This window comes from Cydia splendana, chromosome 1, assembly GCF_910591565.1.
Source record: "Cydia splendana chromosome 1, ilCydSple1.2, whole genome shotgun sequence".
NCBI lineage: Eukaryota > Metazoa > Arthropoda > Insecta > Lepidoptera > Tortricidae > Cydia > Cydia splendana.
In genome coordinates, this window is record NC_085960.1 from 31,562,779 (window position 1) to 31,589,531 (window position 26,753).

General features: G+C 38.6%; 1 protein-coding gene across 1 annotated transcript; it reads left to right on the forward strand.

Moving 5' to 3' along the window:
- Positions 1 to 3,747: 3,747 nt before the first annotated feature.
- LOC134793366 (coiled-coil domain-containing protein 170) lies at positions 3,748 to 25,329 on the forward strand. Its single transcript, XM_063764932.1, has 15 exons — positions 3,748 to 3,895; positions 7,333 to 7,422; positions 7,815 to 8,369; positions 8,581 to 8,764; positions 9,446 to 9,618; positions 9,877 to 10,005; positions 10,894 to 10,965; positions 11,592 to 11,735; positions 18,769 to 18,849; positions 20,358 to 20,462; positions 21,951 to 22,118; positions 23,675 to 23,785; positions 24,087 to 24,226; positions 24,324 to 24,521; positions 25,122 to 25,329. The coding sequence occupies exons 1-15, from the start codon at positions 3,818 to 3,820 to the stop codon at positions 25,204 to 25,206; spliced, it is 2,313 nt and encodes a 770-aa protein (XP_063621002.1). The 5' UTR covers positions 3,748 to 3,817; the 3' UTR covers positions 25,207 to 25,329.
- Positions 25,330 to 26,753: the final 1,424 nt, after the last annotated feature.

The following is a 26,753-nucleotide window of genomic DNA, read 5'->3' on the forward strand; positions in this document are numbered from 1 at the left end:
TCTTTCATTTCAAGCTTTATACCCATTTTTTTTTTTTTTTTTTTTTTTTTTTATTCAGAACACATACAGTCATATAAGATAAAGCCTGACAACAGTTTATTTGACCCTCGGCATTTTGCGGATTTTCAATGGTACTAATTTCTTTTACTGGCAACAAGTACTCTTTGACAACGAACGTTGGCTGTCATCGAGTGTCACCGATGTAAACAAACGGAAAATATCTACGAATATATTCAAATATAAACGGTTTTATTACAAAAAGCCCAAAAAAAAATACCAAAGATGCGAAAAAATTGTAGTGAATGCAATCAAATACTTACAGCTTAAAAAAGACGAAGGATTACATGGCATTCCAATAAACAATGTTTTGAAGTTGGTTGTTGACATGACCGGTATTGACATTTTATAGTGCGGTTTTATTGAACTGGTTAGTTGTTTGGTTTAAATTTTAATATGGGGCATTACCTATGAAAAGGGACCTTATTGTCGTCAGCGTCGCGCGGCATTGAGTTTATATCGGAGCATCGTTCATAATGGCGTAAGCGCCATCGTCAATAAAGTCCCTTTTCATAGATAACGTCACATATTTCATTTAAGGTTTATGTAGATCGACGATAAAAATCCTAATAATCGAATTGGAGACTGAACGCTTTATAATCGAGGTTGGTGGTCCTGAAAGCGACACAACATCTGATGAAAATCAGACTTCGTCGAGTCAGAAAACGAAGAATATATTAATATTGAATATTTAGAATCAGATTTTGAGGAATAGGTAAATTGAAAGAACCGAATTCTCTGTAAGCAATGTTTCTGACATTATACGAGTATCAACATGAAGCCAATGCTCACTACCCCGACTATACATGACGTACGCACATTATTGCCATACGTAAGCTGTTTGCAGCGACACTATCTCAGGGTTAAATAAACTGTTGTCAGGCTTTACATATGTTAGAGGTGCGTAATACGCACATAAATCTTAATACTAAAAAGACCTGGAGGTTCATAAAATATACATGTAACTGAAAATTGGTATACAATAGGTACAAGCATAAGCCCAAGGTAGGTATGCAAGTATAGCACATTTTCAACGTTTTGAAATTAACTTATTTATGGTACAAGTGTGGAAAGTAGGTCTTAACCTTTAGGACGCCAATGACCGATAATTCCGCTCCGCAGGTTTTTCGTCAAGTTCTTAAATTAGTCCTATTCTGCTTTCGTCACTCATTCTACATTGAAAGCCACCGACGATTGTGACGAAAGCAGAATAGGACTAATTTAAGAACTTGACAAGACGATACCGGCGTGACGTCCGAGTGACAGCTTTTGTTTGACACGGCCACAGAATAAGTAATAGTACTACCGTACAGAAAGGACACTTCCTACAAAACCGAAGTTTGACAGCGATTCTGGGTCGAATCATGATAGCCCTTTTAACTTATGGCACTATCCCTTTCGACTATTTAGGATTGTCAAAATTCTAGTAATTATCTTATCTGTGGTCGTGCACGCAAAGGGATGTCAAGTTGTGCCAACCCTAATAATTGATCGGAGCAATGCTGAGCCGAGTTTGCACGAAGTCAGGAGTGTCTCCCCACTGACACGGCGTCGAAAAGGAAAGTTACCACGAAAATCGAAACTTCATTATCTGCCATCTCTATCACTTGGATTCTCAAGAGATAGACGGGCAGATAAAGAAATTTCGATGCGCGTTTGAGGGTCTGCTATCTTGTAGCCTGAATCGGAAACAAACATTTACATGTATACGCGTGCCTCCGTGAGGCACAAAACATGCGCAATGCGACACTGATTGGTCGAATTTATTTGTTGATCACCATAATCCATACTAATTTTACGGTGGGGAACAAATAAAATGTGAGACGTGACAAGGACAAACAATAATAGCTCTTTCGCTGCTACTCCTACTGAAAGATACATATAGTCGCACCAATAAAAGTGCAGCGGATTTGATAGCCCACGCAGTGTAAGTGTTATTTATACGTCATAATTTCATAGAAGTTTGACGTTAAAATGACACTTGCACTGCGTGGGCTATCAAAATCGCTGCAGACTTTTTACGGTTTAACTCTTAAGACTATCCTGTTCGGTCACTTACCCCCAATAAATCCAGATAAATCTAGTATATATACTAGATTCATGACATTGCCAAAGCACGTGCTGCCATCTACCGTTTTCGTAAGTTTTCTTGTGCATAGTATTACCAAAAAGAATAGATAGTATAGAGGGGTCCTGTCATTGTAAATTTTGTAGTCACTGTAAATTTACTGCCATCTATCGATACACGACTAAAACTTAAAATGAAAACGCATAAAGTTATCAAATAATGTATATATATGGATAAATGATTTTATTATTTTTATATCATTTTGATCCATGTTCATTCACTGATATCTATGTGTTAAAATTGTTAAATATGAAACGGTGTCGTCACGCCATCTAGCTGAGGATAGGCTAAAGGTGTGTGCGACATCTATTCGAGAATGACTTTTACTTGAATTCCGAGGCACGTTTTTTCCTTAGACTTTATACGTCTTATACGAAGTTATATATGTCTTTGGTATTACCAAAAAGAATATTACCAAAGAGAATCTAAATAGAGGCGTATTGTCAAATTTTATAGTCACAGTAAATTTACTGCCATCTTTCGACAGATTATTAAAACTGTTATCATTATTCTTTCACTGATACCAACTTTATTCATCTTATACGGAGTTACATATATGTCTTTGGTATGTGTTAAATATCAAAAAGTGTCGCCATCTACTCGAGTATACGCCAAAAGTTATGGTGCTATCTTTTCGAGCGATATGAAAATGATATATGTATAACTTGGCCCTAGTTGCTATATGAGCAGGGAGCAGCAGCAACAGCCGACCCTCCCCCCCTTTTTTTGGGGGGTAGACACGATACGATCTCGTGGCTACCGGGCCAAATCCGCTTTGTTTGACCTTAGGAACAATCCTGCCAAGCGGCATCGCCTGAGACAAAAGTGCATAGGTACTCACTGCACTAGCCTACTACCTCAAGTTCGTAAAAATTATAATTTTTGAAAGGCTTTATCTCGGATACTTAGATCTACAGAGAAAATTCTAGTCTCGTATTGTAGCAAATTTAGTCTACTTTAAAAACGTCTTGAGAACGTCCTTAGAAGTTAAAATTTCCCAAATCTTTCATCATTTAATGTCCCATTGAACACTTGAATTTTTGACATTCCCAGTTTTCGACACTCCTGTACGGCTACCACCAGTTTTGACATTGACATAACGCTCACGTTTACGTAACTTACTTTCTATGCATCTCGCTCGTACTCGCATATGCGAGCAATAGTGCAAGCGAGATGTACAGAAAGTAAATTACGTAGACGTGAGCGTTATGTCAATGTTAAAACTGATGGTAGAGGCTCTGTATAGCGCATAGATTTTACAAGCGCAGCGAAGATATTTAATAAAAGAATAAAGCTCCTGCGCCAAATAAATAGCCAACATTTCCGGGTTTAATCCGTCCGTTTTCACCTAAACCTAATGAAAAGAAACTACTTAGTATACCACAAAAGAAAGCGGGTTTCTCAAAGAAAACTGCAAAATTGCGTATAACAATGACAATGACTTACTAACAACAATAATCGAAACTGATTAATTTTAGGCCTTATATCTTCACAATAAGGTTTAAAATGTCAACACTAAACGATGCTACAAAATCGATGGTGGTGTTTACATGACTACACGTTCTTGGCAACAACGTCGTCAACTGCCCCCAAACAAGCCGGGGCTCCAAATAAGCGAGACGTGTAAATACCATGGAAGACGAAAAGGGGAAGGAGGACGCGGAGGATTGGAAGATTTACGAGGCCCTGTGCAGCAAAACACCAACTGAGGTGAGTGGAAAGAAGATTTTTGGGAGGATATTGCATAACTGGATCTGTTTCACCTTGAAATATCTGGCCGTGAACAAGTACATGGTGATTCTCGCGCCTGTTAACGGAGGTACTTATATTTTAGATTTTAAAGAAACGAATGGGTCACTACCAATGACCTTTTATTTATGTAGACGTGTGACGTTCATAGTTGACAAAATTAAAAATTGATCCAACGATTTTGACAGCTTGACAGGTTGGCGTCACCCATACGCCTAACTAAATATAGTTCCGGAACCTATATTTAATGGCTCACAACCGTGCGCCTGGTACCATATCTACCTCAATTTACTTACATCTATGGTCACTACATTTATAAATTTTATACAAAATATGTCTAGGTATCTGTTTTTTATTGTACCGTGCACCTGCCTACATATTAACTTTCAAATTGTTTCTAAAAGTTATTTCAACAAAATTATAATATATTCAGTTATTCATCTACAAATACTTTTGAGACTTTTAGCAGAATAGGATGATAGATGGCAACATTTCGAAGTCAATATAATAGTGAAGTGGGGTAGGTATCATATGAAAGAGCTCGAGTTGTAGGTAGGTATATATAATTAATAAAGTTTTAGCAAAGAAAAATAAAATGATTATTTATGGAAATTACATGATCATACCTAAACCTAAATACCCACAGGAAAAATATAATGAATGACGCCGCTGCCTATTCCATTTGCTTACTATTTTAAAGCATCCTTGTGCTAAATCTATTCACATGAAAATTGCCTAATTATCCCTGAAAAACGAACATACGTAGTACATTAGCACATCCCCTGCCAGCGACCTGCTAGGCTAGCTTCTCTGTCCGTAGGTGCTTTTCGTTACATACGGTTTTTCCCGTGTCATCGGCTACACTCGTAGCGCGTTGCTCGCGTTGGCAATGAATGTGTTAGGTTGCCCAAATAACGACCAGATTTACCGATAGATGGCACTATACACCCGCTCATTTTCTACATCGCGCTATAAAGATATTTCCTGATTTAATGAGGATCGGGCCAGTTCAGCCGTCCTCAAACTAATTAGGATTCCGTACCAAAAAGGTAAAAAGGAACCTATATGGTGCGAGTGCGACTCCGTCCGACCAATCTTTATTTACCTACTAGCGGCTCGCCCCGGCTTCGCACGGATTAACAATTTACATATACCTAATCCTTCCTCATGAATCATTCTATGTATAGGTGAAAACCGCATGAAAATCCGTTCTGTGGTGTTTGAGCTTATCGCGAACTTTTTTTTATATATTTTTATTAATTATTACTTACATTTATATTGATAAAAATCGGCCAAGAGCATGTCGGGCCATGCTCAGTAGGGTGGAGCGAAATCCAAAATTCTTGAATATAGCAATGGAACCCCTCTAAAAGGATGTCTAATTTTTTATTATTTAAGGGAAAAAAAATATTGGTATATACTTTTAGCCCTCTACTATTCGATTATATATAGCAATATATGTATATTTTTAATAAATTTAATTTATGCTTATTTTTTTCATAACAAGTTTTATTCATTTAATAACATCTTTTTCTTACAGATATACTCGATTCCTATGCTTATTTTTGTTTATAACGTATATTTTTATGACTCGGTAAAACCACGTAAATAGGGGTTTTCTGGAAAATGCCCTTTAACCCGGATATTGTGCACAAATTGGAGTTTACAACCCATAATAGAATCGTGAAAACTATTTTGAACATGATAAGATGATAAAAAGAATACTAGTATAAGTATATATATGCATAATATACGTCTGAACATGACCCAAAAAGGGCGTAAGCGACGCCGAAGGGCGAAATTTGACGCTTATTTAAACATATAAGTAACCCTTTTTTTGCAGTAAAATTATACTTTTCGTAATCAATAACATCGTTTCTTTGACACAAGAATGTCTAAAAAAAATAACCCATATAATTTTTTTACACTAGCATTTTCCTTGTTTTGCATGAAATTGCTGTTTAATATGAAATTTTGAAATTATATTATTTCATAAAAATTTAAAAATGCACTAAAATTTTGGTAAGTAATAACTTATTATACGCTTATTAAGTATTATATAATTTCAATAAAATGTACACATATTAGTGAAATAGTATATTTTAATAATTGATGAAAATTTACCTAGTTATTAATTTCTTTAGTGGCTGAGTAGAGGGCTAAAAGTAGTGTTGATTTTGAAACTTGATATAATCACTATAATCTACATGACAAACTGCAACTTTTGGTACCGGTTCCACATTGATAATCAAATTTTTATTTTTTTTCCATACAACGACACTCCACCCTAATGCTCAGTGTAGGGTTTTTTTACATCTATCTTTCTGCATCTTTTTACTAAGAAAAGAAGATTTTTTGCAATAACTCATAAACGACTAAACCGATTATGTTCGCTATAGTTTTCATTGAAAGTATTTATTAAACTCTTGTTTCACGATTTTTTCATATTTTTTGGACCCGTGGTTCAAAAGTTTTTTTTCTTTCGGAGCGCATATTTCCGAAAATATTGACTAGGTATATCAAAAATGCTTTTAGGGACCCTTATTCGTTTTAAAAGATCTATCCCACAATATTGGGACAAAGCAAAAAAAAATTGTATGGGAGGTAGGTATATAGGTACCCTAAAAAATTTTTTTATGCTTTTTGTTTTACCTTTCTGTCGCAATGCATGATTTATGTGTCCATGCACAAATTGCAGCTTTCTATCACTAACGATCACGGAGTAAAGCCTCGGACAGACAGACAGACATGGCGAAACTAATATAAGAGTTTCTAGGTGACTACGAAACCTTAAAAAAGGCACGGCACTGCTTTAAGTAATCCATCACATGTTCAAACGGTACCTGTCAGTTAATCGGTACGAGCTACGTTACTCGTATCGGCATTTTCTTCAATAAAGCCTGAGCTTTTTGCTAAATCAATTATGATCGTACTTTTACTACGATGCAAAGTAGCGTGCTCAAGACCGTACCATGCAGCGATTTCCCTGAAACTATATACAGTTCGTAGCTATAAAAATAGCTTAACGGAATTCGTTTTTCCCTTTTGTAAACGTTGTCGATATCGGAGCTGCCTAAGTATGTACCTGCATAGAACCCCCATGTCGCAGCCCTTATCAGACAAATCATGTCAACAAAGTCATAATTTGTTTGGGTGGGCTTCCCTTTCCAAGGTAATGAGAATATCGTGCCTTTCGCGAGCTTGAAATAGCAATACGGGTCACGCAAACTTTTTAACAAGAAGTACAGCTTTAGTAGTTGTCTTCTGCTCGCGTGGGTAGGACCGTCTGACAATAAAACCTCGCCATGGCATTTTGTAAGTTATGACTGTAATTTAGTGCCACTGTTAGCCTATTGAAGCCGCACCTTCGATGAATAATTTATGGTGAACTTATACAGATGGACGCGGACGTGGGGAATGACGTCGTCACCGCCTTGAGGAGCGATCTCGCGGGTCTGCAGTATAAGCGAGATAAATTGTTGTCTGAAGTGAGTATGCGATATCGGTTCACCCCAGGCCAAAATTAAGGAAACATAAAACTTGGCGCTGGTTTAAATGGATGTGTGCCACTATAATGGATTTTTCTTCGACGACTTCGACCTCAAAATTACGTGCGGCCTGGGTAAAGTAGCACAAAAAATTTACATTAGAACAATATACCTAATCGTTTTTAAGTATAACAGTTAACGTATTTAGATTATATAGATGACTCAAAATCGGATCCGACGCCCTCACATAAGATCCGATATTAGTGATAGGTAAGTATCGAACTAGACCACCGAAGTCTGCTGATAATATGTAACGGAATTTTAAATTCTTATCAGGCATTCGAAACGTACCTACCTATTCATTTCTGTATTCTATTCTAACTATGTTGCAGGTCAGCGATTTAAAGAACCAAATGCTTTCCCGTGATCAAAGAATTTTAGAACAGCAGGTGGAAATCGACCACCTGCGCGAACAGAATGCCAGGCAAAACGCGGTCATATCGTCTCTTAGGAAGAAAATTCAGGACCTCGAAGAAATACAGCGTAGTTTGCAAGCTGCTCAAGGGAGGAGCGACATGACAGTACAAACTTTACAGAGAGACAATCGCTACTACGATGATAAAATAAAAGACTTAGAAAAGAAGCTTCGTACTCTTGAATTAGAGTGTCATAACGAAGAGCAGCAAAAGGAAAATGCCCGCTGCCAGTTTCACGACTTAGTGCGTCGCTTGTCTGCGGCGTTGGACGCAGAATTCTGTGACACTACTCACACCCATTCCCCAGAAAGCCTTATAATCAAAGCGGCGGAGTTGGTGCAAGAAATAACAAGGCTCAAGAACAAATGTATGAACACTACGGAGAACTTGTCGAGTGTTGAGCAGGACTTTAGGAGTTGCCGGGATGCGTTGGAGAGAGCTAACGCGGACAAAGACATGCTGCAGCGCCAGGTGATGTAGATTAATTTCTCGTCAATCGTCTGCTAATGTGCTTACAAACTTGGAGTTAAATTGCTTAAGAGGGATTCGATAACGCGGCTTACCGGAATATACCGTCACCTAGTCGCTTTAGAGTAGGTATATTGAAATAACTTCAGCTATAGGGCACCGCGACGGATTGCCAGTAACCATGATGTCTGCTTACCAAATCATAACTTTGTAGGTGACATCTCAGCTACTTGAGCTGGAGCGACTACGGCAGGAGAAGGAATCGCTATCCGTACAAACGCGAGTCCTGGACCGTGAGCTGCACGAGGCGCGCGAGAAGCTGTCCCACTGCTCCAAGAACCTGAGCGTCGTCACCGACAACGTCAACCAGAACGAGTCCATGATTGTGCAGCTGAAAGGTGGGTGGTAATTAAACTGGCAGGTGACGTCTTAGCTGCTAGACCTAAGGGCCTACCGCGAACCACGTTCGACGTGTTGCCTCTCTGTCGTACTTGTAAATTCGTACGTAAGTGTGACAGGGAGGCAACACGTCGAACGTGGTTCGCGGTAGGCCCTCTGGAGCGGCTGGGATTTGAGAAAAAGTCGCTTTAATATTAGTATTTCATTACGTTATAAATATGTCATCCAAGACCATAAGACTGACTACCCCATCGCCCATCACGCATGACAAAAAGGTAATTTTAAAACTTATTGAATTCACGTACAACATTAAGGTTGGATTCCACCAGTGTACGGCACTGTGCGGCACAAGCATTTTTGTACTGAATATGCTTGTGCCGCACAGTGCCGCACACTGGTGGAGTCCAGCCTTAAATGTTCACCGTATTCTCGTACAACGAAAATTCAAATAGGTTTCGAATATCATTATTATCATTAAAGTTCTTTTATATCCATGGTGGGACAGGGACAAAATACGCCTCTAAACTCTCTTCAAGAATTAACCATAAGTATATTATAAGTACCACATAGTCTTATCACGATTATTATAAACTTGTGTCAGTCCTTGAATTAAGTCTTATAACAAAGTTAAGAAATGACTAATGAGTATTATGAAAATTTGTTTCTTTATATATTTTCAGAGGACCTCCGTCATCGCGATGAAAAATACCAAAGATTGCAAACGGAATTTCGTAACACGATGGAATCAATCGCGATTCTCCTGAGCTTGCCGACGCGGTTCGTTGAGGCCCACGAAAGCACCATCAAGGACAGGATTCGAGAGATACTTAGCGACAACAAGGATAAAACTGTGGTACGATAACACACATTACTGATCAATGGTAGGCCTTCAGATGGCTAATAATTAGATTTCAAAAAGACTTCCGGCTGTGGGAGTTTGTCACTCAAATTGAAACTAATTCTTATTGCTTATTAGCTATGATGTAAAAATCTAGGTCAATAGTTAATTATTTATGCTACTTACATGTAGGTACTACTTAAATTACTTAGTTAGTAGGTACCTATTTTAGCAAAAGTCCAAATCTAAATTATTTTTTACCTCTTGCTGTAGCAAATCGACGCGCTGCGCGAGAAGTTAGGCATGGAGTCGCAGCAGTACAACCGCGCGGCGCACGCGCACGACCAGGCCGCGACCCGCGTGCGGGTACTGGAGGACGAGCGCAACATGCTCGAGGGCAAGGTATTACCTACTACGTGAATTGAAATAAGTGTCGTAATATGTATTATATGCCGAAGAAAAAAAAAATACCCAACCCTGATGATAATCTACTGGGTGAATTTTGGGTCATGGTCCCGACGGTTTCCCATGGGACAGATATATGAAAACCGTAAAAATAATTTACCCCCGTGCCTATACGTCTCATCTACTTCAAGCAGAGGTGTCCATTAGATTATTTTTTTCACGATTTTGTAGTTAGTCCCACGGGGAAATTTATGACCAAGATGGTCATACTAAACGGGTCAAAAACAAAACTGTGTTCGCGTCTTTCCTGTAGACATACACAAGAGTTAAGGGCTATAAAGGTTAATTTTCTTATTTAACCCTTATCCACGTGAAAAGGTCCTCCTTTTATTCAGAGAACTGTGATAAAATCATTACTTACATGCCCACAAGCTGTTAACTATTGCCCACAGGAGAGAAAAATATACAGTTCGCGCGAACACGCTAGTTTTCTCTCCTGTGGGCAATAGTTAACAGCTTGTGGGCATGTAAGTAATGATTTTATCATAGTTCTCTAAATAAAAGGAGGACCTTTTCACGTGGATAAGGGTTAAATAAGAAAATTAACCTTAATAGTCCTTAACTCTTGTGTATGTCTACAGGAAAGACGCGAACACAGTTTTGTTTTTGACCCAAACACATTTTTGACATTCAGGATCGCGACCCCAAAATCACCCAGAGTATAAAAGTAAAACCTATTCGACAGTAGGTCTACCTACTTAGAAAAGGTAGGTATAGTTTGAGTCTTGCCAAAAATAGCTGTCTTTATTTTTTAGAACCATACTTAAGGTAAGTAATAGGTATTTTGATCTAATACATACTCTTAAAGATACATTTCTTTCATAGGTCCACAAGCTTGAGGCTGAACTGGCAGCGCTCGAGCTCACCAGAGACAATTTACGCAAGGACAAAGCTAATGTAAGCATTTCATTAGGAAGAACCAAAGACAAATTCAAATTATAGACTGTTAATCTTTACACTAAGTCGCGTTCTACCGAAATTAAAAGTACCTTCTGCATACCTTCTTATATTTCTAGTGCAGGGTCTTTTTGAAGAACGAGTGACGAATACGGAATGATACGAAATACTTAAGACATAAACTAAAAACGAATGAGACGACCGAAGCTGATTGCTGATACCCTTTAAACGAACAATTTCAATATATTTCAGCCGTATTCGAACAATAAGATACGTCAAATACTAGATATTAATATATATCCCATATCGTTTCAATATCTAGTATTTGACACATCTCATTGTTCGAATACGGCTGAAAGTCCCGTCATCAGATCTCGTTTCAGTTTATCAGAATCGACCTGCACCCATCATAAACCAGTTTCACTCATTGAACTATTATTACTAATGTGATAATAACTCAATGGTTTCACTCGAGTAACTTTACCATATGACGTACTATGTAGATATAACGTACTATGTAGGTATCTGTCTTATAACTTTCCAGTAAGGTTTACAATTGGTCACTTTTATTCACACGGAAATCGCCGCGCTGTTTTTTTTTGTAAAATAATGGATTATTGTTACAGTTTGTAGCATTCCTCGAGCGGCTTAGCAGGACGATGAATATGGACGAGCTGACCCAGGACATCGGTATAGAGCTCCACACCGACTCCATCATGCATCGCGCCGAGCAGCTGGCGAGGCTGGAGAGCGATAAGATCGTCGACAAGGTTAGTACTGCAGGACCATGAATATGGACGAGCTGACCCAGGACATCGGTATAGAGCTCCACACCGACTCCATCATACATCGCGCCGAGCAGCTGGCGAGGCTGGAGAGCGATAAGATCGTCGACAAGGTTGGTACTGCAGGACCATGAATATGGGCGAGCTGACCGAGGACATCGGTATCGAGCTCCACACGGACGCCATCATGCATCGCGCCGAGCAGCTGGCGAGGCTAGAGAGCGATAAGATCGTCGACAAGGTTAGTACTGCAGGACCATGAATATGGACGAGCTGACCCAGGACATCGGTATCGAGCTCCACACGGACGCCATCATGCATCGCGCCGAGCAGCTGGCGAGGCTAGAGAGCGATAATATCATCGACAAGGTTAGTACTGCAGGACCATGAATATGGACAAGCTGACCCAGAACATCGGTATAGAGCTCCACACCGACTCCATCATACATCGCGCCGAGCAGCTGGCGAGGCTGGAGAGCGATAAGATCGTCGACAAGGTTGGTACTGCAGGACCATGAATATGGGCGAGCTGACCCAGGACATCGGCATCGAGCTCCACACGGACGCCATCATGCATCGCGCCGAGCAGCTGGCGAGGCTGAAGAGCGATAAGATCGTCGACAAGGTTGGTACTGCAGGACCATGAATATGGGCGAGCTGACCCAGGACATCGGTATCGAGCTCCACACGGACGCCATCATGCATCGCGCCAAGCAGCTGGCGAGACTGGAGAGCGATAAGATCGTCGACAAGGTTAGTACTGCGACCATGAATATCCATGGATGAGCTGACCCAGGTCTAATATGGGGTCTGGGGCTAACGGTGGACATCTACAACCTTATTTTGAGGTAGCAGGGGCGACTTAAAAGCAATGCCAATAACTTATATTTTTCAGTGCTATTTTCGGTCGTAAAATACCTACTTCAGTTAAATTAATGCGTCGGCACCGAGATTATAATTTACTACATTAATATAGTATCTACTCACTAAACTAAACCTTTGCTCCCATCATGGTGCAAAGATTTAGTTTAGTGAGATCATTTTCAACTTATAGCCGTGATTGCGGTTTCGTGATCGATCGGACTTTTGACTCCTGTCTAAATTGCCTAAGTCCTCAAAATTCGCATCAATTTTATGCATACATTATTCCGTTCTGACGTAAGACAAATTCAGTTATCATTTTGTGATATTTAAATATTGGCCAGGGGCCGTACTTATCGGTATTCTAACTACCTTCCGGTAAAAAAGAATAACCGGCAAAAAATTAAGATATAAGTAAGTATAATTAATATTCATAGATACTGCAATAAACATTATTAGTGACTTCTTTCGTGGGTTCCAATTCAACTCAACAAACTTACAGAAGATAACATACTTAGCTACTAGATATGTTGTAGTAATAAGGTGGTACGCATGTGAAAGGTCTAAAGGTGCGTCTACATCTGGCGAACGCGCAGTGAATAAGCCAGAACTTGCGGATTCGTCAAATCTAGACACACCACATGCAGGGACAGGAACCGGTTACCTTAACCGGGGTTTTTCATAGGGTTATTTTAGAGGTGTTTATAAAAACCCCTACCATAACGGTAACCGCTTAATAAGGTAACACTTTGATTCGGTAACCGTATCAGATCGAGTTAACCTCTGTTACCGGTAACCGAAATAAAAACCCAGTCTATTCAGTTACCTCATTATGAGGTTTTTGACCAGTTCAAACGATTGTAATCTTTACGCACACTTAAATTCAACTTATTATTGAATAACCGAGGTTGGCATGGGCGGTCTATGAAGCCTCCAGCACAAACAAGTTTTTTTGCCTTTCCTTTGTTTATCTTTATACCTACTTGTGTGGTGTGTTCTTATTAATATTATTATATTATAACTAAAATAATTAAAATAAATACATTAAATAAGTTTAATAAATAAAATAAATAAAATAAATAAAATAAATAAAATAAATAAAATAAATAAAATAAATAAAATAAATAAAATAAATAAAATAAATAAAATAAATAAAATAAATAAAATAAATAAAATAAATAAAATAAATAAAATAAATAAAATAAATAAAATAAATAAAATAAATAAAATAAATAAAATAAATAAAATAAATAAAATAAATAAAATAAATAAAATAAATAAAATAAATAAAATAAATAAAATAAATAAAATAAATAAAATAAATAAAATAAATAAAATAAATAAAATAAATAAAATAAATAAAATAAATAAAATAAATAAAATAAATAAAATAAATAAAATAAATAAAATAAATAAAATAAATAAAATAAATAAAATAAATAAAATAAATAAAATAAATAAAATAAATAAAATAAATAAAATAAATAAAATAAATAAAATAAATAAAATAAATAAAATAAATAAAATAAATAAAATAAATAAAATAAATAAAATAAATAAAATAAATAAAATAAATAAAATAAATAAAATAAATAAAATAAATAAAATAAATAAAATAATTAAAATAAATAAAATAAATAAAATAAATAAAATAAATAAAATAAATAAAATAAATAAAATAAATAAAATAAATAAAATAAATAAAATAAATAAAATAAATAAAATAAATAAAATAAATAAAATAAATAAAATAAATAAAATAAATAAAATAAATAAAATAAATAAAATAAATAAAATAAATAAAATAAATAAAATAAATAAAATAAATAAAATAAATAAAATAAATAAAATAAATAAAATAAATAAAATAATAGAACCACGGCCCCGAGGTTCCGGCGACCCCCGGTGCTCTGGCTATGGTAGCGGTCAGGGCATTAGCGGGGTCAGGGGTGCTAAGAATCTCCGGCAAAGATCCGGCTACCCGCCCCGACGACGACTGGCCCTGGTAACACACAACATACGCACTATGAGGACTGACGAAAAGATCTGCGAGCTGGAAGAGGAACTGAGCAGGTTACACTGGGACATTGTAGGGTTATGCGAAGTCCGTAGAGAGGGGGAGGACACGACAACCCTGAAGTCTGGTAACTTGCTCTACCACCGGGAGGGCGACCAACAGTCCCAAGGTGGTGTCGGGTTTCTCGTTCACAAGTCCCTCGTAAACAACATAATAACCATCGACAGTGTGTCGAGCAGGGTGGTATACCTAATACTCAGAATATCCAAAAGATATTCGCTGAAGGTCATTCAGGTATACGCAGCGACCTCGTCACACTCCGATGATGAAGTAGAAGCTATGTATGAGGACGTAAGTAGGGCCATACATACTTCTAAAACCTACTTTACTGTTGTTATGGGGGACTTCAACGCAAAGTTGGGCAAGAGAAGCGGGGTTGAGTTGAGAGTGGGGCAATTTGGGTATGGGCAACGGAACCCTAGGGGTCAGAGGCTGGCCGACTTTCTGGAGAGAGAGGAACTCTTCATGATGAACTCTTTCTTCCAGAAGCCGCCTCACAGGAAATGGACCTGGATGAGTCCTGACGGTTCCACGAGAAACGAGATAGACTTCATCATGACCGACAAGAAACGGATATTCAGTGATGTCTCTGTGATCAACAGGGTAAAGACCGGTAGTGATCACCGAATCGTAAGAGGCACACTGAATATCAATATTAAACTTGAAAGGTCCAGCCTGATGAAGTCTACGCTCCGACCTACTCGAGCCTATGTTCAAAACCCCGAAAGCTTTCAACTCGAGCTCTCTAACCGCTTTGCTTGCCTAGAGAACTTGGCTTCAGTGGACGAAATCAACGACGGGCTAGTGGAAACTGTCCACACAGTAGGGTCTAAGTTTTTTAGATCCCGCCGTAAAGATAGACCTCAGAAATTGACCGAGCAAACCTTAAACCTCATGGCTGAACGACGCTCGCTACAGTTGCAGTCTCCCGATGACGCGGAGTCATATAGGCAGCTCAATAGACGTATATCTAAGTCCTTGCGACATGATCTGCGTCTCTTTAATACTAACCGTATTAAAGAGACTATTGAGCGAAACCAAGGCTCCAAAGTGTTCGCAAAGGACAAGTCTATTGGGCAAAGCCAGCTGACAAAGCTGAAACGGGAAGATGGCAGCATAGCGTCGAGCAAAGCGGAGGTTTTAGGTGAGATCGAGAGGTTCTATGGACAGTTATACACTTCGATCGCAAAGCCCGTTGACAGCTTGGTAGGAGATCCAAGAGCCAAGCTGTCCCGACATTATACCGAAGATATCCCGGACATCAGTCTGTACGAGATTAGGATGGCCCTGAAGCAGCTTAAGAACAACAAGGCGCCGGGCAAAGACGGAATCACTTCAGAGCTTCTGAGAGCGGGTGGAACACCGGTACTTAAAGTCCTCCAGAAGCTCTTTAATTCCGTCTTGTCCGAGGGCATAACGCCTGAAACATGGAATAGAGGCGAGGTGGTGCTGTTCTTCAAAAAAGGTGATAACAACCTATTGAAGAACTACAGACCCATCACGCTTCTGAGCCATGTCTATAAGCTGTTTTCAAGGGTCATCACGAACCGTCTCGAACACAGACTTGATGACTTCCAGCCTCCCGAACAAGCCGGTTTCCGAAAAGGCTATAGTACCATAGACCACATCCATACGCTGCGGCAAGTTATACAGAAGACCGAAGAGTATAACTTGCCATTATGCTTAGCGTTTGTGGACTATGAGAAAGCCTTCGATTCGGTGGAAACATGGGCGGTGCTTGAGTCTCTTCAGCGATGCCATATTGACTATCGGTACATCGAAGTGTTGAAGTGTTTGTATAGTAACGCCACCATGTCGGTCCGAGTACAGGAGCAGAGCACGAGGGCGATTCCATTGCGAAGAGGCGTAAGGCAGGGAGACGTTATCTCTCCGAAACTGTTTACTGCCGTAATGGAAGACGCCTTCAAGCTCCTGGAATGGGAAGGACTTGGCATCAACATCAACGGCGAATACATCACTCACCTTCGGTTTGCCGACGATATCGTAGTCATGGCAAAGTCGATGGAGGAACTCAGCATGATGCTCGATGACCTCAACCGAGTTTCACAACGGGTGGGCTTGAAAATGAACATGGACAAGACGAAACTTATGTCAAATGCCAATGTTGTGCCCATCCCAGTCTGTGTTGGGAACTCGGTACTCGAAGTTGTTGACTCGTACATCTACCTAGGACAAGTAGTCCAATTAGGTAGGTCCAACTTCGAGAAAGAGGTCAACCGCCGAATCCAACTCGGTTGGGCAGCGTTCGGGAAACTACGTAATGTCTTTTCGTCCGACATACCTCAGTGCCTCAAGACGAAAGTCTTTAATCAATGTGTGTTACCAGTGATGACTTACGGCTCCGAAACGTGGTCTTTCACTATCGGCCTCATCTCAAAACTTAAAGTCGCTCAACGAGCTATGGAGAGGGCTATGCTCGGAGTTTCTCTACGTGATCGAATCAGAAATGAGGAGATCCGTAGACGAACTAAAGTCACCGACATAGCCCACCGGATTAGCAAGCTGAAGTGGCAATGGGCAGGCCACATTGCACGCAGAGAAGATGGCCGATGGGGTCGAAAAGTGCTCGAGTGGAGACCACGGACTAGCAAGCGCAGCGTAGGACGTCCACCCACAAGATGGACAGACGATCTTGTTAAGGTCGCCGGAAGACGCTGGATGCGGGTCGCTTCCAACCGGCACGTATGGAGGTCCAAGGGGGAGGCCTATGTTCAGCAGTGGACGTCTTATGGCTGAGATGATGATGATGATGATGAAATAAAATAAATAAAATAAATAAAATAAATAAAATAAATAAAATAAATAAAATAAATAAAATAAATAAAATAAATAAAATAAATAAAATAAATAAAATAAATAAAATAAATAAAATAAATAAAATAAATAAAATAAATAAAATAAATAAAATAAATAAAATAAATAAAATAAATAAAATAAATAAAATAAATAAAATAAATAAAATAAATAAAATAAATAAAATAAATAAAATAAATAAAATAAATAAAATAAATAAAATAAATAAAATAAATAAAATAAATAAAATAAATAAAATAAATAAAATAAATAAAATAAATAAAATAAATAAAATAAATAAAATAAATAAAATAAATAAAATAAATAAAATAAATAAAATAAATAAAATAAATAAAATAAATAAAATAAATAAAATAAATAAAATAAATAAAATAAATAAAATAAATAAAATAAATAAAATAAATAAAATAAATAAAATAAATAAAATAAATAAAATAAATAAAATAAATAAAATAAATAAAATAAATAAAATAAATAAAATAAATAAAATAAATAAAATAAATAAAATAAATAAAATAAATAAAATAAATAAAATAAATAAAATAAATAAAATAAATAAAATAAATAAAATAAATAAAATAAATAAAATAAATAAAATAAATAAAATAAATAAAATAAATAAAATAAATAAAATAAATAAAATAAATAAAATAAATAAAATAAAATAATTAAATTAAATTAATTACATTTATTAAACAAATATAACAAATTAAACTAATTAAATAAATGAAATAAATTAAATTAATTAATTAAATTAAATAAATTAAAAAAAAAAAAAAAATATCAACAAATTCAATAAATTAAATCAATTAAATCAATTAAATAAATAAATTAAATTAAATAAGTAAAATCAATAAAATCAACAAAATATAAATAAAGTAAATAAAATAAACAAATTTTTTAGTATTTTTTTTAGTTCTGACGGCACATCACTAAAACTACTTTAATGTAGCAAACCAGTAAGCAACCGATAATAAAGGTTACCATAACTGAATGAAAACCTGTTAAAAACCCTTAACAAAAACCCTATCGCGATGGGGTTTTGAGATTAACTCGGTTAAAGGTTAGGGTTACCGTTTCAATAAGGTTACCATTACAATCAGGTAACAGTATGATAGGGTTACCGAATGATACGGTAACCGAATCGATTGGGTTACCGAATTGATAGGATTAAGCGTAAAGAGGGGTTTTCCGGTCCTTGACCACATGACAGTTCTCTAAAGTGACTATTAATATTTTGCGTAGCTGCTATATTACGGATACTATGGCACGCTGCCTCGCCTACGCAGGGAGCGTTCTTTCCATGACTTGCCTTACCTTAAAGAAGTAAGATACATTCCAACAAGGCATGCTACACCAGGCATCGTAATTATTTAGCAATAATACTGACCGCTAATTAGAACCGAATTGGCACTTAATGATTTGACTATTTTATCTATTATCAATTTATCACGCACAGTATGCAGACAGCACGGTGTAAAACCGCAGTAATGAGCTATCTTTGGATTGCACCGCATTTTGTTTCTGCGTCAGGGTCACGAAAAACGCTCCACCGCAAACGTATTTTTCATGACCGAGACGAGGCACAAAGGCTACGAACGTGCAGGCTCGACGCTGACACCGACCACTATACACCGTGTTTTTTTTATTCCGTTAATTTGAAAGACACCTTTATTCTAACTCCATTTTAAAGATAATCAATATTTATTTTTATCTAATAAGGAGCCCACATGAGCGTGTACGCGCTTTAGGGGCTGATTATAATATATATATATATACATTGATTTGTGTTTACGAGTTCATAGGTAGGTATATTTGCTACTAAACGCAAGTACAATCTCAGGCTAACGATGTTCGAACTGAAATTGATAATGATATGTCATAGTTTTCAGCATTTAGTTAAATATTTTGAATGAAAAATAAGAAAATTAACTATGCCATTTAGTTAACTTAAATGTACTTAGCCATATGTACACCAAAGTTAACGAAGTCTTATAACAACACTATGTACCTACTTACCTACATTGGTTAAAACAAATGCATGGCGGTCGGCGTCAGCGTCGAGCGAAGCGTGCGTTCCATGGACGTATTATATCTCAGGACTGGCCTTACGGGCACTAAAAATAGTACTAGTTCAGCGGTGTCACTCACGAATTCGAACGTCTAACGCAACTAGTTGCGAGTTGCGACCGATCGCGCGCGTGATGCGAACTCATCAACCAATCGCGTTGTAGCGGTGTCACACCGCTGTACTCTGGCCCTGTTCATGCACCATTCTTATTGCTGGTAAGGCCAGTCCTGAGATATAATACGTCAATGATGCGTTTCGCGTGGCCCTCGGTTTCGTTGACGTTACAACTTTGCTCGGATCGATTTTTTCGTAATGTACGTGACATAAGAGTGTCTCTACTATACCATCGTCGATCGATGTACCTATCGATTAGACTGGTCGTCAATTTTACTTGGTTGATGATTTGACGTTGATCCATCCACCTATCCACTATCGATCAACTTAAGTAAGTGATAACACTCAACTACGTATTTAGCGCATCTAAGTAGTCTGACATTGTAATCATCATTCATCCACTTATTTATGTATTACTTTGTTATATCAATACATCCAAGTATGCAAGTTTACCTCATTAATTCTGTAGGTAGAAGTTAAAGTCTGATGTGGCATTATAAAGGTGCATCCAAATCTAGGGAATGCGAACGCGCGCAATCTAAAGGAAACAGGCGTGCGCGCTCGCGGTGCATTCGCTTGATCTAGATATTCTGGATGCACCTTTAGCCGTACCGTACTGCGCCACCTAACGTAGCATGCATTTTCACAGACGGCCGTGGTGTACCAACTGCAAAGACGGATAAGGATCCTTAGGGAACAAATCCAAAGGAAAGACTTGCATCTGGACTTGTTACGGCGTAAACTAAGTGTTCAGGTAAAGTGGTAAATGGAAATGGTACGCGTTACCAGTTACAATATCTGTTAAGTATATTGATTAACAATTTACAATAAAAGTAAACAAATCATTGTCAAAAACTATAACTAACGGGACAGCTGTAGTACTTATGTTTTTGACAGTGATTTGTTTATGTTAGCACCAAACTATGCGGTACAGCTACGAGTAGTTAAGTTAGCGCATATTTGTACGAGTAGGTAGGAAGTAGGTAGGTATATTATACCAGTGTCACTTGTCAACATTATGCTACGATTTTAATTAATCGGAAAATGCTAGGAATCTAATATTTGATCTGATAATCACACCTTCCTTCCTAAAGTGTGGATGTATACCTACGGCGGTACAGTGTAATTCGAGACATTGTGGCTAGATTATTTTCGACTTTCAGCTTATTTCTATTAAGGCGTTTGTATCGTGTGACCTACACGCTGAACATAACAACTTAACAAGACATTACGAATGTTACATGAAGTCAAGATGTCTCGTCGTGCACGCTAACAAAATACGATGATTTAAAAGAAGAAACCTAGATGAGTTTCATATGTGTGTGTAGTAATGTAATCGATCGAGTGTTTATTAGCATTCGAGAAATATGTATCTACTTACCAAAACAAAATCGTGCTAACCCCCATGGAAGCGTAGTATTTATTATAGGTACCGACTAAAAAAAATAAAAGGGTTTGACGTCTGTTCGTCTTACATTTCCGCTTCAACTCGTCACGATTTCTACCGAAGTCTCTCTATCAATGTTCAACGATGGAAAACAAATCTCGTTCGCGTAGTTCATTTGTTTGCTTTAAAATCTTTAAATGACCCGCGCGCAACCTTGCCTCCGGGCATAACTGTACAGTGTATACTTCCCGGTCATATTTGTATAGATACCTAGCTACAATATAGCTACCTGTTATACAATTTTGCTTTACTCAAATGACTATGATTATAGCTACTAACTTAATTATACCGGTATATTTGGATAGGCTTCTAATTATCAAAACATGCACGCATAAAACGTAATTGACATCGTGATATCGAGTTCGTAATTGCGGGATGGTTTACATTTATACCTCAGTTTACCTACTTGTTTGAAAAAACAAATAGTAGTACGAGTAGGTACCTACCTTATCCAATAATTTTAAAGTTTTTCATAGACACATTTGGCGCCATGTAATTTTTATTTGAAATTTATAATTTAAGGCGGTTTTGTTACATTTTACCTGCATCTATCAACGTTATAATAGGTAAGTATTATTGTTGTTCAATTTCTGCTCAAGTTTGTTCAATTTCTCAATTCAAATGCTCGCTAGTTTAATTTTAACCTACTGACTTGTAATCTCAAAAATAAAATCAAAGGGATTCGCGGAAAATCCACATCCAAGTAGAGCACCCGGGGCACGCTGCACTGATAATTGTAATACATATACCGAAATGTTACATTTAAGTCAGCCTGCACCTGTATCACCCTAACAGGAGGAGTCATCGCGCGTGCGCGCCGTGCTGCAGGCCGAGCGCGACGAGGCGACAGCGAGAAGCAAGAAGCTAGCGCGCCAGTGTGACAAGCTAGCCGCGCAACTCGGCGATGCCCGCGCGCAGCTGCGCGATCTGCACGCGCAGGTTGCTGACGCGGCAGAGTATAAGGTGAGTGGAGCAAGCTATCGCGCAGTGGGACTTACGGCTCGATTCGGAAAATGAATTAGATTTCCACTAGACTTTAACAAGTTACGATATGGATAATTTAAAGATATTTGTAATATAGATATGTCAAATTTGACGTTTCCGCGATTCTGGAGGTCCTCTTGAACGATTTCGACAAGTTATGACTTAGATATCCAAGTCACATCTAGTCGATATCTAATGTAGATCTAGTTGATCTCTAAATCGTCTCTAGATCTTGTAATTATCTCGAAATCCGAATAGGCCTGAATCTCTACTGCGCCACGCGCATGATCGAGTTGCAGCTGCAGCTTGCAGCGGCAGTTGCAGCTACCTCCTGAGGAGCGCGACCGCTGATGCGGCTTTGAAGCTCATACGCAGGCAAACTTTTATCAGGGTAATGAGAAAACTCCGGATAAATTCGATGGAGATGATGATAACAACAGCTGCAGATGCGTTTCTTAAAACTGTTGCAAATATTATGTATGGTATGGTATTTTCCATTTTTGTTTTGACCGTCATCAAAATAATTTTTTGAGCAATTCTCAGCTAAGAGCATTGACTAGTAAAACAGCCTAGCACTTCATTGTAACTATCGACTAACGAGGAATGTGAATCAAAGTAAACAGTATTTTTAACTTAAACTTATTCATTTATTAAATTATTACCCTGATTTGCATGAATAAATGTAATGTAGGAATAATGTAAGAGCAAGGTTAAATGAATTTATACATCAACATCACTTGCCCTGATCTCATTCATCGGTCTTGTCCTGTCTTGATTTATGTATTCGATTAGACCAGAAGTTATGTGTATCATCATAATACGCCGAGTTGAATTACTGATCTAGATTGCCAAGAATTTCCAACTAAATAAGTAAGTACAAGGTAGTAAATTGTTGCGCCTTCATACCTAATATCTAGTAACTATGAAGTCACAATAAATCATTGGATATTGGACATGTATCAACCTTTAGTTGTTTTATATTCTGAAAGTCTGTAATTTTTTGTAGAAACTGCAATTTAAGTTTTTCACAATACGGTTTGCCATTGATATTCTGCTGACGTAGAAGTAAAACACCCGTGTGCCTAGCCAAGGTGACAATCGCTTGCGCTATGACAATGAGACGCTTGTTTTTGATGAGTTTGTGTAACGTGTTTTGTGTGTTATTACCCAGATGTTAAATAAATGTATTTCTTCTTCTTCTTCTTCTTCTTTGTGTCTCTCTATCACTCTTCCATTTTAGGGCGACAGTGGCAGTTGCGTTTCGTTCGCTTCGGAGCGCAAACGATTGGCATGTTGGCTACGCATCCTGCTAACTGATTCATACCATATAATATACTTGAAAGGGTTTGGAAAATTTTCGATACCTACTTTTTTTTAGCCTATACACGTCCCACTGCTGGGCACAGGCGTCCTCTCAAGCATGAGAGGGTTTGGGCTATAGTCCCCACGCTGGCCCAATGCGGGTTGGGGACTTCACATACACCTTTAAATTTCTTCGCGGACACCTACTTTAACAAGTTTAATATTGGCCACAGATAACTTCGTTGGAGAGGGCGCGCAAGATCGAGGAGCTTCAGAAGAAGCTGGACGAGGCCGAACTGCTCCGAGCGCGGTACAACCGCAAAGTCAACGTGCTCAAAGACCAGGTAGGACAAGGGGCGTTCAAAAATCCTTTATAAACTCAGATTGACACTAAGACAAATATTTGTCTTAAATCTGTATAATCGTATCGGCGTACTGCTAGATATGCCTAACTCCTAGGGAAAAATCTCATTGGAAAATGAACTTCAATATATATGCTGCAGAAAGCGTTCTTCAAACCAAGCTGTACCAATCAAATCCTATCATCGGCAAGAAGCCACTCTTCGATTCGATGACATAACAAAATTCATTGTACCTTTAATTAGATCATGTCTGTGTCATTGTCTGTGGAAATTGTATGCGCAGGTCCGGAACACCGGAGAGACCTTCGAGCAAGAACGGACCACATCAGAGCACCAGATCAACATGTTACGCGATGACCTGGCCCGCACCAAAGAAGCGCTTGCTGAAAGTCACAGAAGAGAGGCTCAGCTCACCAGCTTTAGGTGCCCACTTTTAAAAACTTCAGATTTTCGATAGACAATTTAAGGGGAAAGATGAGCCAATAGTGCAACTAACATTTAACTTTTTTTGTTGTTCTAGGAACTCAATAGCGAAACTCCTTGGCATCCTGGTGCCGTCGTCGGTGTCCGACTTCGAGATGGTATCCCGCCTGCAGAAGCTGATCGACGCGCACCACGACTTCACCGTGGTGTCGCGTCGGTACGACGATCCGACGCTGCTGCGGGCATCGTCACGATCGCCGCCACCGTCGCGTTGTCGCACTCGGACCCCCGACAGGTATTTCGAGATGGTCTCCCGTCTGCAGAAGCTGATCGACGCGCACCACGACTTCACCGTGGTGTCGCGTCGGTACGACGATCCGACGCTGCTGCGGGCGTCGTCGCGATCGCCGCCGCCGTCGCGCTGTCGCACTCGGACACCCGACAGGTACTTCTCACTTTGAGATGGTTCTCCAGCTGATTGACGCGCACCAGGACTTCACCGAAGTATCGCGACGGTATGACGACCGAATGCTACTGCAGGCATCGTCGTCGTGGTGTTTGCATGTTTTTTGGAATGTTTCTGACATGTATATATTTTTCTAGTGTGTAAGTGAATTGGTGTAGTACTGTAAGCTTGCACTTTATTAAATAAATAAATATAAATATAAATATCGTCGCGGTCGCTGCCGCCGTCCCCGATAGGTACCATTTAGAGATCTAGGCGGATCTCATGGCGGTAGCAGATTCTACCTAGATACAGCCAGCTTTGTAGGCTAGTTCACGAAATTCAACCATATCTGCTAGACAGATCGCAAATAACCTTACCTACCGGCACACAATAATTAACTATGTTCCAACTTATTGCGAACACTATTCAATTTGTATTTGTTTCCAGATCACTCCGCTACGACGACTCAGGGTACGCGGACCCGGCATTTGATTTAGATGACGACCTGTACAAGGCTCGTGCTGCCTTGTGACAGTTGTGACCCTCGCGCCCCCGTCGCCGCGCTCGCTTCTAAGCCTGGAGCCTCTTTAAACTGTTATAGGACGGTGGCACTAGTACACGTTTGCCGACCGTATGTGTCACAGATAACGGATGGTACACGGAACCGAACCGGCATTTGACTTGGAAGACGAATTGTACAAGGTGCGTGTTGCCTTGTAACCCTCGCGTTGCCGTCGCAACCCGCAACCTCTTTTCCGGACCCTCTGAAAACTGGTGATAAAAACGGTGGTGAAAGTACAAGTTTAGTCCGCCAGGATTGACCATCCCATTTGGCGAGTCAAAAAGGCCACAGTTCACAAATATACAACACGGTTCCCGAATTTGACTTAAAAAATAATGTCCTCTTCGCCCTGTTCAAGGCGCGCGCTACTTTGCGGCTCTCATACTAACTGTCCTAGCGCTCGCTTGTATGCCTAAAGCCTCCTGAACTTGTTAATCCAATGGAAGAACAACCTTGATATTTTTTTTATTTTTTGATATACATCAGGATTCAGTATTCACCGTCAAGGGCATCGCGTACCATGTATTGGAATTAAATGATGACCATAGGCGGGCCCAACAATCCACTTTCTTCATAAAACCTAAAATTTTGACGCGACTCCCAAACAGTTTTTAAGGATAATTTATTAACATTGTAAATACATCATCAGAGAATATGCTGTAGTATATAAGCTACAGCCACAGACAAAACATCCTCCAGACTACAGACGCATAGTCGCGCTACCCCCTCTGCCACGCATACGGTAATTTTACTCCATGTTCGAAACGAAAGTGTCTTTGTGTGACGTCCGTGTATTTGAACGGACCAATCACGGCACGGGATTTCGCTCACCTCGTCCCGCGCACCCCCGCATTTTTGGCATAATCGGTTGCGTGAAATAATTGCTCTAAAACGGTCTAGAGGATTCCTAGTCTAAGGCTACAGCCTACTGCCAACCAATTTCATCTCTTAGCACCTTGGCACAGTGACAAGTTATACATATAAAAGCCGTACGGGGTCAACTGTGACAAGATACAAAGTGGCCCATAATTCAAATTGGGTAATTGCTGTATCTACATAAAACTAAGACTATGCCTATAGAAAGAAGCTTCATCAATCACAATCTACATATACGAGTACCTACTCGTATTACTTTAGCGCCAAATCTTTATCGATGCCTATTTGTTTCATTTATAAAACTTCAAACATACAGTTCCTTGAAATCGAAGTGGTTATTTAATAATAAATGGTTTTAACCATTTACGTGGAAATCAATAACAGACAAATAATCAAACCCATTACTACCTTATGGCCCACACACATTATTCGTTATTTAACGTTGCTTATCTCCGCATAAATAACTTACCTACTAAGTAGTCATGTACAGTCGACGTCAAAAATATGTTTACTCTTTTTGCTTTATTACATAGGAATAAGGTGCACAAGTGTAAACATATTTTTGACGTCGACTGTACCTACATGAATAATCATTAAATAAAAACCACACATAATTCCTGAGTACGCAGTGTACGTATCCC

Excerpts from the sequence above, each read along its gene's own strand:
- LOC134793366 (XM_063764932.1), top strand. The coding sequence starts at position 3,818 with ATGGAAGACGAAAAGGGGAAGGAGGACGCGGAGGATTGGAAGATTTAC. Across the intron at positions 10,966-11,591 it reads TACGCAAGGACAAAGCTAAT|TTTGTAGCATTCCTCGAGCG; the intron begins GTAAGCATTTCA and ends TTATTGTTACAG. Across the intron at positions 24,522-25,121 it reads CGCACTCGGACCCCCGACAG|ATCACTCCGCTACGACGACT; the intron begins GTATTTCGAGAT and ends ATTTGTTTCCAG.